This window comes from Equus quagga, chromosome 8 (assembly GCF_021613505.1).
Source record: "Equus quagga isolate Etosha38 chromosome 8, UCLA_HA_Equagga_1.0, whole genome shotgun sequence".
Classification (NCBI taxonomy): Eukaryota; Metazoa; Chordata; class Mammalia; order Perissodactyla; family Equidae; genus Equus; species Equus quagga.
In genome coordinates, this window is record NC_060274.1 from 41,119,182 (window position 1) to 41,136,350 (window position 17,169).

The window sequence follows — 17,169 nt, forward strand, 5'->3', positions numbered from 1 at the left end:
CCCCCCTCCAGCTCCACCCTTTCCTACTTCCCCCAGCCCGCTCCCCCATCCTGCTGCCCCCACTCCCGACCTGCTCCCCTATCCCATTCCCCCGCCCTGCCCCTCTTCCCCATGCTGTCTTCCCTGTAGTTGCAGAACACCCATGGTGATGTCTTTAAGTCATTTCTGTTATCCCAGAAGATTTCACAGGGACACACACAGAACATGTGACTCGATGTATAAGACAGTGATGGATACGGATAGGGTGGGCACAGACTCACCCACCAAATCCTGGCATGCTAGACCAGAGGGCCTTCCTTGAAGAAGCTTGAGAGGTAACAGTTTAAGTGAGCGAATGTTAACCTCACCCAGGGGGTACTAGCCTTGGGGACTTGTCATGCCCAGAGGGTGGTTACAAGCTGGAAATAGAAATCTGGGAAGAGGAAGGTGAGATAATGAATGACAGATTCAGAGCAACTCCTGAAGCATAGGCAGGATATGCCTGGGGAGGACTCCTGATCATCAGATTGCTCTCCGGGGCAGCCAGGCCTCCCCGTGGAGTGTCCACTAGCACCTGCATCCAGGACAGGAGCGAGGGCGGATGACGTAAGGTGATTATGTCTCCTCCCCTTTCCTCAGTCCTAGGGTGGCCACCATGTAGCCATTTTACACATGGTAAACTGAGGCCCAGGGTAGCAAAATCCTTGAGTGGTTCTTTGAAATGTCCCATACCGGGGTCATTCATAAATGCTCGTTCCTGGGTGTTTTGGGTGAGCTCTAGCACTTAAGCCAGTTTGGTGTTGTGGCCTGTGGGTAGTGGCCTAGGACTTCCAGTCACCTGAGCATGTGAGCCCCGACCTTTGTGTCCTCCTGCCCTACTCAAGCTGTCGTTTCTCTCTTCTCTGAGCCCGTTTGACTCCAGTGTCCGTCTGGTTGGGGCCTCTCCCTGGAACCCTGGGCTCCCTGCTGCTCTGTGATTGTGGAGCAGGGCTCTCCTCCTGAGGTTGGGTGGCATGTTATGGGATGTGCTGCTCCTGCATGACCACGCAGAGGGGACAGAGTTGAGGTAGAAGAAGGGTGACCCACATTAACATCTGCCTTTGGCTGGCACGCAGGAGATTGGGGTGCAGCTGCTCGGAGTCCCAGGGAAGAGGGGTCTGGGCAGAGAGTTGTCTGTAGCTCTTTTTCTGGAGGCACATGTGACCTGACCCCTAGAACGCCTGTGGCTTCTAGACTAACCTCATCCCAGGGCAGTTATGCTGAGGGTTCCTGGCTTCCAGCTGGAGTTGGTGTACAGGGAGAACCCCCGGGGAAGGAAAGCACCAAAGGCCGCACTGGCCTTGCACATTCCTCTGTTCCTTCCCAACTCTGCCTCCGGGGCCAGGAGGAGGGTGGAGGGTCTGCATTCACAGCTTGCCCCTCCCTTTGTCAGGAGCAGAGGGTCATACTCCGCCTGGAGAGTGCAGGATCTTCTCAGGGAGGAGGTCAGACTTAGTTCAGGAGCTGAGCAGGAAGTCAGGAAGTCACCGCCCTCGCAGTAAGCTTGTGGGGAACTGGAAATGTCTGTGGTCTCGTCCACAGCAAAGAAATCGCAGGGGTGGAATTCCCCGGACCCATGTGATGTAGGAGGCTGCCTCGGGCCCCAGACCAGCAGCCTCCACAGAGGCCCTTGCCCTGTCTGCCAACTCCTCCCCAGCTCCCCGAGGCTTTCAAACTGCACTGGGCAGCAGCATCACCTACAAACTTGTTAGAAATGCAAGTCTTAGGCCCCACCTCATTGTCCTGACTCGGGGGTGGGGCTGAGCAGTCTTGTCCCCAGTCTTCCAGGTGATTCTGGTGTGCTGGCCCTGGAGAGGCACTGGTCCTGGAGAGGCGGCAGTTCTGAACGGACTCCGTCTGCCCTGGAACTCCTCTCCCTCCTGATCTCCCCTGCCCTTTCCTTCTGGGATGGCAGAGTGGGCTCGGCCAACCCAACCAGCTTTGGGGTGGGAAAGGATTGCCATGGGCATCTCTGGGGAGAGAAGGCTGCTGGGGGAGGTTTTTTTAACTAAGGTTTTTTTTTTTGAGAGAGAGAATTATGGATTCATATGCAGTTGTAAGAAATAACATGTAACACAGAGAGCCCTTGTGTCCTTTACCTGGTTTCCCCCATGGTAACATCTTGCAAAACTGTGGTAGAGGATCACACCAGACGGTACATCAGTTCAGTCAAGATACAGATATTTCCATCCCCGATTTCTTATGTTCACACCCGCTTCCCTCCTCCCCACGTTTAACCCCTGGCAACCACTAGTCTGCTCTCCATTTCGGTAATTTCATCATCTCAAGAATGTTGTGTAAAGGAGTCATACGGTCTGTAACCTTCGGGGACTGGCATTTTCCACGCAGCGTGATTTCTCTGGAGCTTCCTGCAGGTTGGCGCCTGTATCAGGAGCTCTCCCTTTTTATGCCTCCAGACTGTGGACGCACCACATTGGTTAACTCGTCACCGCTGGAGGACATCTGGGTTTCCACTCTTTGGCTCTTAGGAGCAAAGCTGCTATAAACATTCGCATACAGATTTTTCTGTGAACATAAGTTTACATTTCTCTGAGAGAAATGTTGAGGAGTGCGGTTGCTGGGTCGCCTGGTAGCTGCATACTTAGTTTAACGAGAAGCTGCCAAACTATTTTCCAGAGTAGCTGCACCATTTTACATTCCCACCAGCAGAGTGTGAGAGATCCAGTTTCTCCTCGCCAGCGTTTGGTGGTGTCACTATTTTTTATTTTAGCCGTTCTAGTAGGTGTACAGTGATGTCTTGGTGTGGTTTTAATTTGCGTTTTCCTGATGGCCAGTGAGGTTGAACATCTTTTCATGGGCTTATTTGCCATCTGTACGTCATCTTTGGTGAAATGTCTCTTTGTGCCTTTTGCTTATGTTCTAATTGGATTTTTTTTTTTTCACTTTTGAGTTCTGAGAATTCTTTATATATTCCAGATACTAGTCCTTTGTCAGATATGTGGCTCGCACATATCACACGTATTCCTGCCTGTAGCTTTTCTTTTCATCCTCTTAGCAGGGTCCTTCTCAGAGTAAAAGTTTTCCGTTCTTCCTTTTATGGATCGTGCTTTTGGTGCCATATCTAAGAACTCTTTCCATAGCCCCAGATCCTGAAGATTTTCTCCTATGTATTTTCCTACAAGTTTTATAGTTTTGTGTTGTATATTTAAATCTATGGCCCATTTCAGGTTGATTTTTGTATGAGATGTGAAGTTTAGATCCTTTTTTTTTTCCTTGCTTGTGGATGTCCAGCTGCTCCAGCACCATTTCTTGAAAATGCCGTTCTTCCTCCAACACGTAGTTTTTGCACCTTTGTCAGAAATCAGCTAGGCGTATTTGTGTGGGTCTGTTTCAGGCTCTCTAGTCTGTTCCATTGACCTGTGAGTCTGTCCCTGTGCCAACGCCACAGTCGGGATTAGCTTACCTGTATTTATTCTAAGTCCTGAAAACCCTGCATGTTGCTCCAGGCCCCCCCAGGCAGAACTGGGGAGCAGTTTCTGGCTGTTGGCAGGTCCCCCCAAGTGTCAGCTTCCCAGAGTCGGGCAGTGGAGACTGGGGATGCTAGCTTTTCTTTGCCTCCAGGCCCACCTCTGCCCGGAGTCCAGGTGACCCTGAGCCTTCTGGAGCCACTGGCCCCCTGCTTTGTCTAGCCTCTGCCACCTAGGTGGGACCTGGTCCGGGGGAGGAAGGAAAGAAAGCTGGGGCCTGATTCCTCTGGGAGGGGTGTCACCATATGGAAGTAGACAGGCACACTGCCTCTTTCTCACCTGCCGCACCACCTTCCCTCCCAGTCCTGGGTCTGCCGCGACTCCCGGCCCCCTTACCTCAGTCCTCTGTCAGGAGAAGGGCCAGTAAGGTCCACAAGCTTTGTAGGCAGGCTCGTGGCAGGTCGGTGGGCCCAAGTTGCAGCCCCCACTGTAGCCCTTACTTGTGGAGGGGCTCATCCCCCGCATCTCTGAGGCTGTATTTGCAGTAGATGTGATGGTGATCTTGCCTCCTTTGAGCTACCCTGGCGGTGAGGTCCCTGGTCAGCACTGAGGAATGTGAGCCTTGCTGGGGCAGCAGGATTGGACCACCAGAGGTTAGCGTGCCCCAGGGTGTGTCTGTGTTTGTGAGGCCTTGCAGCCAGAGCAGAGACTCCCAGGGCACCTCCTGAGAGCTGTAGCGGGCGTACCTCTGGTTAGACCAGGTACAGGTGGACGTGGAAGGTGGCACTGGGGTGCCAGCAAGGGCCCTGGGCCCTGTCGGTGAAGGGCCTGCTTGTGTGGGTGTCGGGACATTGGTAGCAGCCAGCCCTGTCACTTGTTTTCCGAGATACACAGTAAGAGGAAGCCCCCATCAGCACTCGGGTGTTCACCAGCCACTGCTGTGTGTCCCTCTTGGCCCCTTGCCTTGTCTGTGGACACCCGCCAACCCTTTGCCCGCTGCACTGTGTGCATCCCTGCCCTGTTGGGAACTCTTTGTGGGTGTCACTGCAGCCTGTGGGGGTCAGGTCTCCCTGCCTGGCCCCTATACCCACATCAGTCCCAGACAGCCCCCTTGGCCTTGGAGCATGGGAATGCGTGCATGCCCCCCCTTTTGGTCCCCAGAGGAGGGGCCCTTTGGGGAGCTGCCAGTCAGGGATGGGCTGCTGGCCCCACTGTGTGTCCAGCAGGCGTCCTGCACACCCCTCTCCCAGCCCAGGCTGGAAGGTGGCTCACCTTGCTGGCCCCTGGCCTCCAGAGCCCTGTCCCTGGGTTGAGCAAGCCCGAGACCCTGAGCAGACAGTGCCCCTGGGCTGGCTCTCCGTCCTCCCCTGTCTCTGGCCTTGGCTTCCACCCAGGGCCTTCTAGGGGGTTCTGGCAATCGGGTTCTGGATGTTCCCTGGCTTTTATGGATGTTCCCTTTGTGTGTGTGTGTCAGGGGGGAGTGTAGAAAGTATTTGGAATCAGGAAGCCTGCTTCCAGAGCCATTCCAGGGGCATGGCCTGGCCAGAAAGGGTTAATGCTGGCTTCTGGGCTGGGTTTAGGGGTTGGGGAGGACAGAGGTTTGCCAGGGTGGGCAGTGCAGGGTGGGGCTCATGCCAGACTGCCCTGAGCCCCCTGTCTGGGCCCTGGGATCCCACTGTCACCCTGCCTTGTCCTGCCCTCCATCAGTCGGAGCAGAAGGGTGGGACCTGGTGCTCAGGGCTCCCTCTGCCCTGCACTAGCTGACAGGGTCTCCCAGCGGCATCTCCACTGACATCCTTCCTTCCTGTCCCGGCAGCCAGAGCACCTGAGTCCCACGTAAGCACCAGTGAGGGCCGCTTCCTGCCACCTGCAGACCTGGCCTTTAGGCTGTTCAGAAGCCAATGAACCCCACAAACCCCATGAAACCTGCCTTGCCCCCCGTGCCACATGGGTGAGTGGGGGTTCCTGCTGCCCTCCCCTCTTAGGCCCCTTGGTCCTCGATGGGGTGGTGGAATGGGTCCCCTCTGCTCCCAGCCTTCAGTTCTTCCCAGGTGGGCACTTGTGTCAGCACCTGTGGCCTTCCTGACCTCAGTCTCTCCGCTCGCCTCACTTCTTGCAGTGATGGTCCATTTGCTTATGAGGCGGTGCCTTGGCAACAAAGTGCCACTCAACCAGCAGGATCGCTGTCTGTGGTCACAACCGTGTGGGGCGTTGGCAACGCGGCCCAGAGCCAGGTGAGCCCACACCTGGCCCCCACCTGACAGCCACCAGTGCCCACCTCAGATCCGAGAGAAATGGAGCCAGGGCTTCCTGGGACTCCGACATCCTTGGAGACTAATTCTCTTTCCACTCGTGGCGTGGGGTTTTCTCCTATTTTCACCTGGCGTCCACACACAACACCTGTGAGCAGCCACTCCCCCCGCCATACCTCCACTCCACTCCTCTCCTCCCCCCATCCTCGCCTCTGGCCCCCACCTCCTCACCTGCCAGGCCTCTCCTTTCTGGCACTTTAAAGCCACTGTATGAGGCGATTTGTTGGGTGATTCGCTTTGGTGATTCTTGCATCCTCGTAGGTTTTGGGGAACCCCATGGGCCCTGCAGGGAGCCCTCCCAGCAGCTCCATGATGCCTGGCATGGCAGGTGGCAGCTCTGCTCTGAACTCCCCGCAGTGCCTCGGACAGCAGGCATTTGGTGAGGCTGGCGCCAGCAAGGGCTACATACAGCCAGGGGTGTATGGCCGTGGGGCTTACCCCGGGGCCCCAAGCTTCACTACCGGGTAAGCAGGACCCCCTCACCTAGTGGGTGTGCTAGGAGCCATCTGGGGGTGATGCTTCTACCTTGACAGGTGCCTAGGAACCATATGATACCGATTTGTTGAATGTTGCATCTCTGTACCTCACCTGCTGGTTCCCACATCTAAGGAGGGAGTGTCTGGAAAAGAATGGGGCTCCCCGTAGGTGTTTTATGTCCCCAGGGTGACAGGCAGGGAAGCGCTTCTGAGCTGAGCCATCTATGTCTCTTGCAGGTATGCAGGTGGCCCGGGGGCACCTGGGGGCCTGGGCCTCCCCTCACATGCCACGCGACCCTCCACCGACTTCACCCAAGCAGCAGCTGCTGCTGCTGTGGCTGCTGCTGCTGCCACTGCCACAGCCACGGCCACGGCCACCGTGGCCGCCCTCCAGGAGAAGCAGAGCCAGGAGCTGAGCCAGTACGGAGCGGTGAGGTCCAGCAGCTCCTCCCGTGTGGGCTCTCGTGCAGTGGTCTAGAAAGCGGGGACCAGTTGGGCGGCCGGGGCCAGGGACCTGCATGTAATGTGCTGGGCTCCTGAAGATGAGGCCAGTGAGAGGGAGATGGGCGGGAAAGGAGCGAGGAGCTGAGGGAAGAAGACCTGGAGGGCAACCTGCAAGGGGTGGGCACAGGGCCAGCGCCCATACTGGTGGGTGGGGCCCGGATGGTTCCTCTCTTCTCTTCCCAGATGGGGGCCGGACAGTCTTTTAACAGCCAGTTCCTACAGCACGGAGGTCCCCGGGGTCCCAGCGTCCCCAGCAGCATGAACCCTGCCAGCGTGGGAGGGCTGATGGGCCCCTCCGGCATGAGCCCCATGGGCATGAACCCCCCGCGGGCAGCAGGCATAGCGCCCCTGTACGCAGGGCAGCGCCTGCCCCAGCATGGGTACCCTGGGCCTCCCCAGGCCCAGCCACTGCCCCGCCAGGGGGTCAAGAGAGCCTACTCCAGTGAGGTGAGTGTCCGGGCCTCCTCACCCTGAGTGCCATCCCAGCTGTGGTGAGATTGGGCATCTGTATGTGAGAGAGAACTGGTTGTGCTTGACAGGCGGCACTGTTGTCCCTTCTGGGGAAATGGCTTCCCCAACACCTGTTCTTCCCCTGGGCATTTTGCCTCTTTCTTCTTTCAGATATATCCAGGGCAGCAGTACCTGCCAGGCAGCCAGTACACACCCAGCGCCACCCAGTATGCACCTGGCCCCGGGCAGCCCCCTGCCCCTTCCTCCTTCCCCGGGCACCGGCTGCCCCTGCAGCAGGGTGTGGGCCAGCCCCTGTCCACCTCTGGCCCTTCGGGACTGCACTACAAGGTAGGGCTGGCTCCTCTCGGGCCTGCTGCTGCTCTTTCTGGGCCCTGGGCCAGGTGCTGTGGGACACAGACGGACCTCGAGCAGCCTAGGCTGGCTTGGGAGTGGGGCTGCGTGCGCTTAGGGTGATTCAGTGGCCAAGAGCTTCACAGGGGTCCTGACCAGTGCAGGGCAGCTCACGGGAGGGGGTCCAGTTCTGAAAGGACCCTCTGTGGCATTCATGTATCTCAGTGGAAATTTGGTGTAGGGAGCAGTGGGCAGGTACCCAAGCTACTCAAATCTCCTTTATGGAAGTGTGCCCATTCTCTCTACTTGCTGCAGAGAAGCCCAGTGAGAGGACAGGCCCCTTGGGGGCGTGTGGGGGGAGAGCCTGGGCAATGGCAGTGCCGCTGGAGTGGGGAGAGGAGGAGGTGTGTGTACCTGTGTCCTTTCAGCCTCTCTGTGGCTTCCCCATAAACTTCTCCGATGTGTGGGGTCACCTCTTTTTCTGTAGTAGTAATTTTTTAAATTATGAAATCAGTAAGTGCTCCCTATAGATTATTTGGGAAACATGAAAAGTATATAAGGAAGAAAATAAAGGCCAGGCCTGTGTGTGTGGTGGGCTCCCTGCCCCCAGCCCTCTCATAGGGTTAAGTCCAGGGGCCCGGCTGCAGGGCAGGCTGGAGCCCCAGGCGCATGCGGTTTTCTCTCCCGCAGCCCACAGAGCAGTTCAACGGGCAGGGCGCCAGCTTCAACGGGGGGAGCGTCAGCTACAGCCAGCCTGGCCTGAGTGGGGTACGGGCAGCCGGGCAGAGGGTTGGGAGGCTCACTGGGTGGGCATGTGGAGAGAGGGCACCCAGGCAGGAAGAACTGTGGGCGCCCAGCCAGACACCCCTGGGGCTCCCCCCTGCCCCTTTCTGTGACCGTTCCCAGCGGGGGCTCCAAGACAAACTCCATCCCCGCACCCTTCTGCCCTGATTGTTTGCTCAACCCCACAGCCAACCCGTTCCATCCCTGGCTACCCCAGCTCCCCACTGCCGGGGAGCCCCACGCCTCCCATGACCCCCAGCAGCAGCGTCCCCTACATGTCCACCAGCCAGGATGTCAAGTCTCCTTTCCTGCCTGACCTCAAGCCTAGCGTGAGCTCCTTGCACTCGTCGCCCCCCGGTGAGTGTCATCTGCTCCCGGGACAGGTGGGCGGCAGTCCCGGGCTCCAGAGGGTCCTACAGGGAACATGGGGAGCAGGGAGCCTTCACCTTTATCTTCTGTTCATGTACCTCTTTGCAAATCTGTTCAAGGTGTGGATCTTTTCTCTAGAAAAATATCCATGCACACAAAATTTTGTCTATAATTTCAGGGGATTTATGAGCCCCCTGAAGCCCACTCCTGGTTCAGAAGCCCTGCTTTGGGGGAGACCATCGCAGTAGAAGTTGGGGTCCTAAAACCCTAGTTTGACGGCCAGGGTGATGGCAGATGGCCCATTCACACTTCCTTGGCCTCCCACCCCCTCTGAAAGTACCAGAAGCATCTTCTTTCTAGGTTCTGGGCATGTTCTCTGGTCATAACATAGGGGACACTGGGCCAGGAAACGGAGGCAGGACCGAAGGGTGGGACACCAAGATCCTGTTACCTTTGGAGGGGACAGCTGAGCCCAGGGTCCCAGGAGAGATGCTGCCCAAACCCCAGCCCCATGGAAGGGGAGCAGGGGCCGTGCTCCCCTCACACTATCCCTGGGATGGGGGTGAGGGCAGGCCTCGCCCTGGTGGCCCTTGGCACGAGCTGCTCTGGAGCACACCACCTGCTCACACTGGCGTGGCCTGCTCCCAGGCAGTGGCCCCTGTGACGAGCTGCGGCTGACCTTCCCCGTGCGGGATGGGGTGGTCCTGGAGCCCTTCCGCCTGCAGCACAACCTGGCTGTGAGCAACCACGCCTTCCAGCTCCGTGACTCTGTCTACAAGACCCTGATGCTAAGGTGAGCAGGTGCCTGCCCCCATTGTGTACCCCCTCGCTCCACTGCCTCACTCTCAGTGTCCATCCTCCCTGTGCAGGCCTGACCTGGAGCTGCAGTTCAAGTGCTACCACCACGAGGACCGGCAGATGAACACCAACTGGCCAGCCTCGGTGCAGGTCAGCGTCAACGCCACCCCACTCACCATCGAGCGCGGCGACAACAAGACCTCCCACAAGCCCCTGTACCTGAAGCACGTGTGCCAGCCAGGCCGCAACACCATCCAGATCACTGTCACGGCCTGCTGCTGCGTGAGTGCCCGGGGCATCATCTCTGGAGAGAAAGGCATTGGTTCTGCTCATTCCCACCAGTAGGTTACTGTTCAGTCTGTTCTCCTGGCCCTTTAAGAGAAGGGACCCAGTTAAATACACCCTCGCTCCTTCCAGTTAGGTTTCATTAACTGGATTTGACGGTCTCCTTAATCATGTAAGAGAAACCAAGCTGAGCCCGCGTCTTTCTGGGAGGAAGCTCACGGAGTCCCAAGTTCCCAGCTGGCCTTGAATCCTCGTTAAGGAGTCACTGGATCTCAGCAGGCCCAGGGCCCATGCAGAGTTGAACTGGAAGAGGCAGATGTGTTGATCAGCCTGGGTGTGAGGGAGCCGAGACGGCTGCCGTGATGCAGTTTTGCAGGCTTAGGAGGTCTTAGTTCAGACCCAGCGTGGATGATGGTGGATGCTGCAGCCAGGGCACAGGCAGGGGCTCTCCAGTGACTGTGTTAACAGAGAGGCGATGGTTGAACAACTGGTTCGGGATACGCATTGAACTCTACAGAAAGGCTTAGCCGTGGGCCAGGGCGTGCCTGCCAGGGCCACCTGGGCTCCCTGGGAGAGGAGGACAGGCTCCCCAAGGAGCACAGCCAGCCTGACCTTTGCTTCCCTGCCCTGTGTCCCACTGACCAGTGTCCTCCCGTTGCAGTCCCACCTCTTCGTGCTGCAGCTGGTGCACCGGCCCTCCGTCCGCTCAGTGCTGCAGGGTCTCCTCAAGAAGCGCCTCCTGCCCGCCGAGCATTGCATCACCAAGAGTGAGTGGCCCTTGTGTTCTCTGGCCACTCGGCGGCCAGCCTGCGCCTCTGCTGGGGCTGCTGCTCCCTGTGGCACGTCCCATGTCAGACAAGGCTTTCTCCTCTGGGGCGGGAACTCTGCACAGGGGGCAGCGGTCAGCTCCAGATGGCCCGTTGGAGCTGTTAAGCCAGCAGTGACAGGTCCTGGTTGGCAGCCTCTCACTCAAATCCTTTCCTTTGTTGACGTCAGTAAAGCGGAACTTCAGCAGTGGCACCATCCCCGGCACCCCTGGGCCCAACGGAGAGGACGGGGTGGAGCAGACGGCCATCAAGGTGTCTCTCAAGTGCCCCATCACCTTCCGCAGGATCCAGCTCCCTGCCAGAGGTCACGACTGTCGCCACATACAGGTAGGTGGTCACCACAGAGCTTTGCTGGAACTTCCACTGTTAACTATCTTTAGCAGACTTGAACTCTGAGCACCTTGGCCGGCAGCTGACAGGACAGACTGGCCAACGGGCGGGCGGCCTGGTTCCCCTGCTCTCCTCAGACTGGGCTTTCGTTTCTTCTGTGTGTGGCAACCGTTTTACTGCATTCGTGGTGCTCTGATTTTAATGCAGTCTTCTTCCTGCCCACTCCTGGGAGCGACGCCTCAGTTTCTGTCTCTGCAGAAACACTATGCATGTGGACGAGTCTGTGTGCACCCTTCCGCCTTTGTGGTTACCTGAGTGACATGCACTGCTCTGTACCGTATTTTTTCTTTCAACACCATGTCCCAGAGGTAGCTCCTCATCAGCACAGCTGCCTGATTCTTGCTTTGCCAGCACGCCATTCCAGTCCCAGTGAGGGCTGCGTGTGCTGTCTCCAGTCTCAGTCTATTAGAACGATGCTGCTGTGAAAACCTGGTACACGTGGCTTCTCAAACACGCAAGGCAGTAAGTCCTGCGTTCCTGAAGCCGCACAGCTGGATCATAGGATGTGACCAGATTGCCCTGGCCCTGGTGTGAGAAACTGTCTCTCCTCCTCTCCGCAGTGCTTCGACCTAGAGTCGTACCTACAGCTCAACTGTGAGCGGGGGACCTGGAGGTGCCCCGTGTGCAAGTGAGTGTCCCAGAGGCTGTCCTCACGGTGTATGCTGGGGGCATTGGTGGCGCTCCCCCAGAGGCTGCTTTGGGGTGTTTCTTTCCAATGGCGTCAAAAAATACCCAAGCCAGGTGTTGGAGTCCCAGCATAAACTAAGATGATGCAGCTCACGCAGAGATGTCACCTGGTTGCCTGGTATAGTCAGTTCACAGAGGGCCACCTCACACAGGGTCACCTTGTATAGTCACTTCATACAGGGCCACCTCGTACAGTCACCTCATACAGAGTTACTTGCCACAGGGTCACCTCACACTGGGCAGCCTTATGCAGGGTGACAGCTGAGAAGTGAGAGCCTGTGCCCAGACTGAGCCATGTCCCCTTTGTTTTCTATAGCAAGACGGCATTGCTGGAGGGCCTCGAGGTGGACCAGTACATGCTGGGCATCCTCATTTACATTCAGAAGTAAGTCTCCTCTTCCTGCCACCCCAGAGTCTGTCCTGGGACAGGTGGGGAGATTCCCTGTGCCGAGCCACCATGGAGCAGGCTCAACTCCAGGCCATGGGTGGAATCCATATCTGACTCGGGCCTAGCATCTCAGGGCACATGGAATGTGCTGGGTGAGCACACGCATTTGAATAGAAGGTCTGCCTAGAAACTGTCCCAGGGCCAGGAGAGGCGCTGACTAGCCCCCATGTGTCCCCACCCAGCTCCGACTATGAGGAGATCACCATCGACCCCACGTGCAGCTGGAAGCCGGTGCCAGTGAAGCCCGACCTGCACGTCAAAGAGGAGCCGGACGGGCCGGTGCTGAAGCGCTGCCGCACCGTGAGCCCCGCCCATGTGCTCATGCCCAGCGTGATGGAGATGATAGCTGCCCTGGGTCCTGGTGCCGCCCCCTTCGCCCCCCTGCAGCCCCCCTCGGCCCCTGCCCCCGGCGACTACCCCAGCCAGGGTGAGTACAGCAGACCTGGCCTGGAAACTCGGATGTCCCTGGGCAAATGATCCGTCTTCTCCAGACCAGTCTGCTACCTGTGAAGGTGTTGCTGTGCGGGCCACATGCCTAGGGGGCTGCTTGGGGACATGGTGGTGTATGCATGTCCTCAGCAGTGCCAGTGGGGATGGGCAGCAAGGCCTCCAGCTGTAGCTGCACCCACCCTCCGCAGTGGTTTGGAACAAGGGCCTGTTGGCTGGCCCACGTCCACAGACTGGCCCATCTGACACCGCATGTGGGTGTGTCTGGGTGTGGTGGGTCCCATTCCTTTCTCCTCACGGCCTCCTAGTAGTGTCATGAGGCCACTTTCCCTGGCAGCGATGGGAAGAAATGCTCTTTTCCAAGTAGTGACGTCCATAAATTCCGATGTTCTCTGTGGGTGAAAGCTGCACGTCCTGCCTGTACTGGAGCCAGCCTGCCCTCCTGGCTGCTCTGCCAGCGTGAGCACCCCTGGCCTTCACCAGGACCTGGCTCTCTTCTCTCAGGTTCCGGCTTCCTGGGACCCGGGACCTTCCCCGACTCCTTCCCACCCACCACACCCAGCACCCCAACCCTTCCTGAGTTCACCCCAGGGCCGCCTCCCATCTCCTACCAGTCCGACATTCCCAGCAGCCTCCTGACACCAGAGAAGTCTGTCCCCTGTCTGCCAGGCCAGGTCAGTGCCAAGCTGAGGGGCTAATGGGCAGTCCCCCAGGGAGTCCCTGGGCTATTTTACCAGATTCTTCTCTCCTTCCTCAGATGGCACCAGCAGGTCACCTGGACCCAGCCCACAACCCCGGGCCACCGGGGCTGCATGCCCCCAACCTTGGAGGTCCCCCAGGGCCCCAGCTGCACCATCCAAACCCTCCCCCAGCATCCCGACAGCCCCTGGGCCCAGTGAGCTCGGGTCCCGTCGGTGAGCTGGCCTTCACCACTGCCACAGGCGTGATGGGGCCCCCCATGTCTGGTGCAGGGGAGGCCCCGGAACCGGCCCTGGACGTGAGTACCAGGCCCCATGCTGAGGAGTGTGTGGGAGCCGGGGCTGGGGGCAGCTTGTCCGTCATCCCCAGAGTCCATATGCTTCATAGAAGGGAGGACACTGACACCTCACTGACTTCCAGACAAAGCGGGAGCTGGTCAGCTGTCAGCTCTTTTGTTGACAAGTGTCTGGTACCTGGAGTAGCCATGAGGTAATTGTGTCCAGGTGCCTGACTCTGGGGACCTGGACGCCATGGTGGCATGTGCAGAGTCCCCAAGAAGACTGGGCTTGCAGCTGACACCTGGCCTTAGGGTCTGATTTGACCTATCTGACCTGTTAGCGCGAAAAGGTGGTATGTGAGCCAAAATGAGTGTGTAAAAGACAGGTGACTGTCCCTCAACCATAATAAATGAAACACGAAGTTCAACATGAAAGAAATTAGAGCAGCTCAAAGCAGAAAATCCTAGGGACTGAGAATTCCACCTCCTGCATTCACCCTGTTCACATGGGGGGGATCTCCAAGCAGCTCAGCCACTTGGGGCAGGTGCTGCATGTTGCATGGCCTGCTTGGACAGCTTGTCGCGAGTGATTCCTGGTCATGGGGCAGTCTTCCGCAGGGAGAACCCCTGTGCGGTCTTGAAGGGCTCAGGTGCCAAGCCTGTGTGGGGGAGGGGGCGCTCCATATCCCTGCTGGGCTTGGGGACCTGGCTGCAGTGTGGCTGAGCGGCCATGCAAGGGTGTGGCAGGTCCCAGGCCAGAGCTGCTGACGGGTTTGCTTTGTCCTCAGCTACTCCCAGAACTGACCAACCCTGATGAGCTGCTGTCCTACCTGGGCCCACCCGACCTCCCCACAAACAGCAATGATGATCTGCTCTCTCTGTTTGAGAACAACTGATCCCGTTGACCCTGCCCGCTGGTGGGGACATGCCCACAGATGTCACACGCCCTGTCCCTCCAGCCCAGCTCCACCTGCCACCAGTGGCCCTCCCCTGTTCCTCCCCGCCCAGTCATCTGGAGCCGGGGCCTGCCCAGCTCCCTGGCTCCTGAAGCTGGAGGCAGTCCTGTGCTCAGTCGGGGTGGGAGGGTGGACCGGGCAGTGGCCCTGCTCCGCCCCACTGGCTGCTGCCAAGGATTTTTGATGAGATGCCCAGCCCCGCCCCACCCCATTGGAGCCCAGCTTCACTCCGGCCCCAAACAGCCCAGTCCACGCACACCTGGAGGCTCGCCCCTGGTCCTCCCCTCCCTGCCTGCTCCCACCCCCTGTGTTTTGTCTCTCATGGACACTTCTGTTTCCACAATCCCTCGGGCTGTGGGCCAGTGAGGAGCTGGGCTGCTCTGTCCTGGGGACTGAGCCGTCAGGCCTGCCATGTGGGGTCTCCTCCCACCTGGGGCACCGGCTGCGGCTGTGGGGTGGGGGCTCCAAAGCACAACGATGTACATAGTGTAGAAACACTAAGGCTGTGGGCGCCAGTCCCCCATGCAGCCAGGGCCCCCACCCTGTGAGGACAGCTCGGGGATGGCTGTGGGGCCAGCAGCCTCAGCCCACCTGGGGCTCAGACCCAGCTCTGTGTGCAGATTCTCTGGCGGGCCGCTCCCCCAAGGCCGTTGTCCGTGAAAGTGAAGAATTACTCCTACCGTGTTTTTTAAACCATGTCTCCCATGTCTACCCCGGGTCACTGCACCCGTCGGCCCCAGCGAGTCATGTCCCCTGTCTGCCCATCTATTAAAGGACTTCCCTGAGACAGGCCTAGCGAGTCCCTCCTTCATGCTCCCTGAGTCCCCATCCCGCCCCCCTGCCCTGGGCGGGGCTCCCTGATCCTAGCCAGGCCAGCTGCTCCCGCTCTGCTGTGAATTTCCTTGTCCCTGGAATTTTCCAAGTTGGCTTTGGCTGGAGAGCTATTGTGTGAAGTGTCGCCAGGGCCGGGAGGCACATCTGCCACCATGTCACCTTGTGTGGGCGTGCCTGGGGTGGGGAGCTAGCTGTCTGGGCCAGGGGCCCTCTGAGAGGCTGGGATGAAAGCCTAGCTGGCTCCGGACCCGCCTGGGAAGCCCGTGGGAGGCAGCCCTAGGCTGCAGCATTTTCCCTGCCCGCTCCACCATCTGCACACTGGCCACTGGCCACTGGCCCCAAGGGTCTGTTCATCCTGTGGGAGAGACTTAGGAGTTCCTTGAGGGGGCTGCCGGAAGCAGGGGGTGGGAGGCATCCAGTGTGGGCAGGCCCTGGGTGCTTCTGAGTTGCCCATTGACATTTCAGAACCCTAGAGGTGGACCTTCTTGTCCTTCTGCAGTCTGTGTTCCAAGTTTTTCTGGCCAGTGGAACAGAAACAGAAAAGCTTAGGGAGCAGCCACACACCTGGTGCTGCAGGGGGCAAGGAGGCCCAGGGTGCAGGCCTCCAGGGTTTGCCCAGGGATGAGCGGTTGGCTGAGCCTAGGCACAAGCCCAGCAGAGTGCTCTTCCCCATCCACAGCCTGTCCAGGATGGGTCCTCCTTTCTGGGGGGATGGGAGGCTTAACTGGGAGTTCCATCCAATGGTGTGGTCTCCCTGGGCATCAGGGAGTGCACCTCAGCCTGTTACAAGTCCGGGAGCTTCTGGGTGGAATGGGGAAATCGAGATGGAGATAAGCAAAAGGTTGCAAGCTACTCAGAAGTCCACCAGCAGAAGGATGGATAAAGGTCTGAGGGGTGGCTGTGCTGCAGTGTCGGGGCAGTGGGACAGGGACCACAGCCCTGACGTCACCATGGATTCCTCTTGAAGAATGTGGGATAACAGAGCAAGACAGGTCCAGGCAATATGATGCCACTTTTAGGAAACAACAGCAAATGTATTTTATGAGATTCGTGTTTGTGCTGAAATTAGGAAGAAAAGCAAGGGAGTCAACAAAGTAACCCCAATGCTTCCCCATGGCTCTGGCACAGGGCACGTCTGGGGAAGAGGGAGAGTGTTGGTGATGTGATCCTCAAGGGGAGTGGTTGCTTCATGGGTTTTCACCTTATGATACTTTGTATGTCATGTATTCTTATGTATGTGCCAAATATTACACAATTTAAGAAAGAAAAAGCCAACTAGACCTAACAGAACGCTCCACCTGACGGCTGCAGGATACACATTCTTCTCAAGTGTACATGGGATGTTCTCCAGGAGAGATCACATGTTAGGCCACAAAGCAAGTCTCAATAAATTAAAAAGATTGAAATCATACAAAAATATCTTTTCTGACCACAGTGGAATGAAGCTAGATGTCAATAAGAGGAGAAAAACTGAAAAGATCACAAATATGTGTAAATTAAACAATACTCTTTAACAGCCAAAAGGTGAAAGAAAAAATTACAAGATACTTTGAGGTCAATGAAAGCAAAAACACAACATACCAAAACTTAAGAGATGCAGCGAAAGCAGTGGTAAGAGGGAAATTTACAGCAGTAAATGTCTATGTTTACAAGAGGAGAGAGGGATGGGGCTGGCCCTGTGGCGTAGTGGTTAAGTTCTTGTACTCCATTCCAGCAGTCTGGGATTTGCAGGTTCAGATCCCAGGTGCAGACCCACACCACTCATCAAGCCATGCTCTGGTGGCGTCCCACATACAAAACAGAGGAAGATTGGCACAGATGTTAGGTCAG

General features: G+C 57.7%; 1 protein-coding gene across 7 annotated transcripts; it reads left to right on the forward strand.

Moving 5' to 3' along the window:
• Positions 1-199: 199 nt before the first annotated feature.
• Positions 200-15,292, forward strand: ZMIZ2 (zinc finger MIZ-type containing 2). 7 transcript variants are annotated; one of them, XM_046670039.1, is made up of 19 exons: positions 200-314; positions 5,263-5,397; positions 5,566-5,680; positions 6,116-6,222; positions 6,472-6,664; positions 6,922-7,185; positions 7,360-7,536; positions 8,230-8,307; positions 8,511-8,679; positions 9,340-9,484; positions 9,561-9,771; positions 10,436-10,541; positions 10,771-10,928; positions 11,552-11,619; positions 11,995-12,063; positions 12,309-12,553; positions 13,078-13,247; positions 13,331-13,570; positions 14,338-15,292. In XM_046670039.1, the coding sequence occupies exons 2-19, from the start codon at positions 5,348-5,350 to the stop codon at positions 14,443-14,445; spliced, it is 2,673 nt and encodes an 890-aa protein (XP_046525995.1). In that variant the 5' UTR covers positions 200-314; positions 5,263-5,347; the 3' UTR covers positions 14,446-15,292. The 7 variants fall into 7 exon arrangements, with proteins under 7 accessions (XP_046525995.1, XP_046525994.1, XP_046525997.1 ...); XM_046670035.1 differs by having other exon boundaries at positions 201-314; positions 6,020-6,222; XM_046670038.1 differs by lacking the exon at positions 8,230-8,307 and having other exon boundaries at positions 6,020-6,222.
• The last annotated feature ends 1,877 nt before the right edge of the window (positions 15,293-17,169 follow it).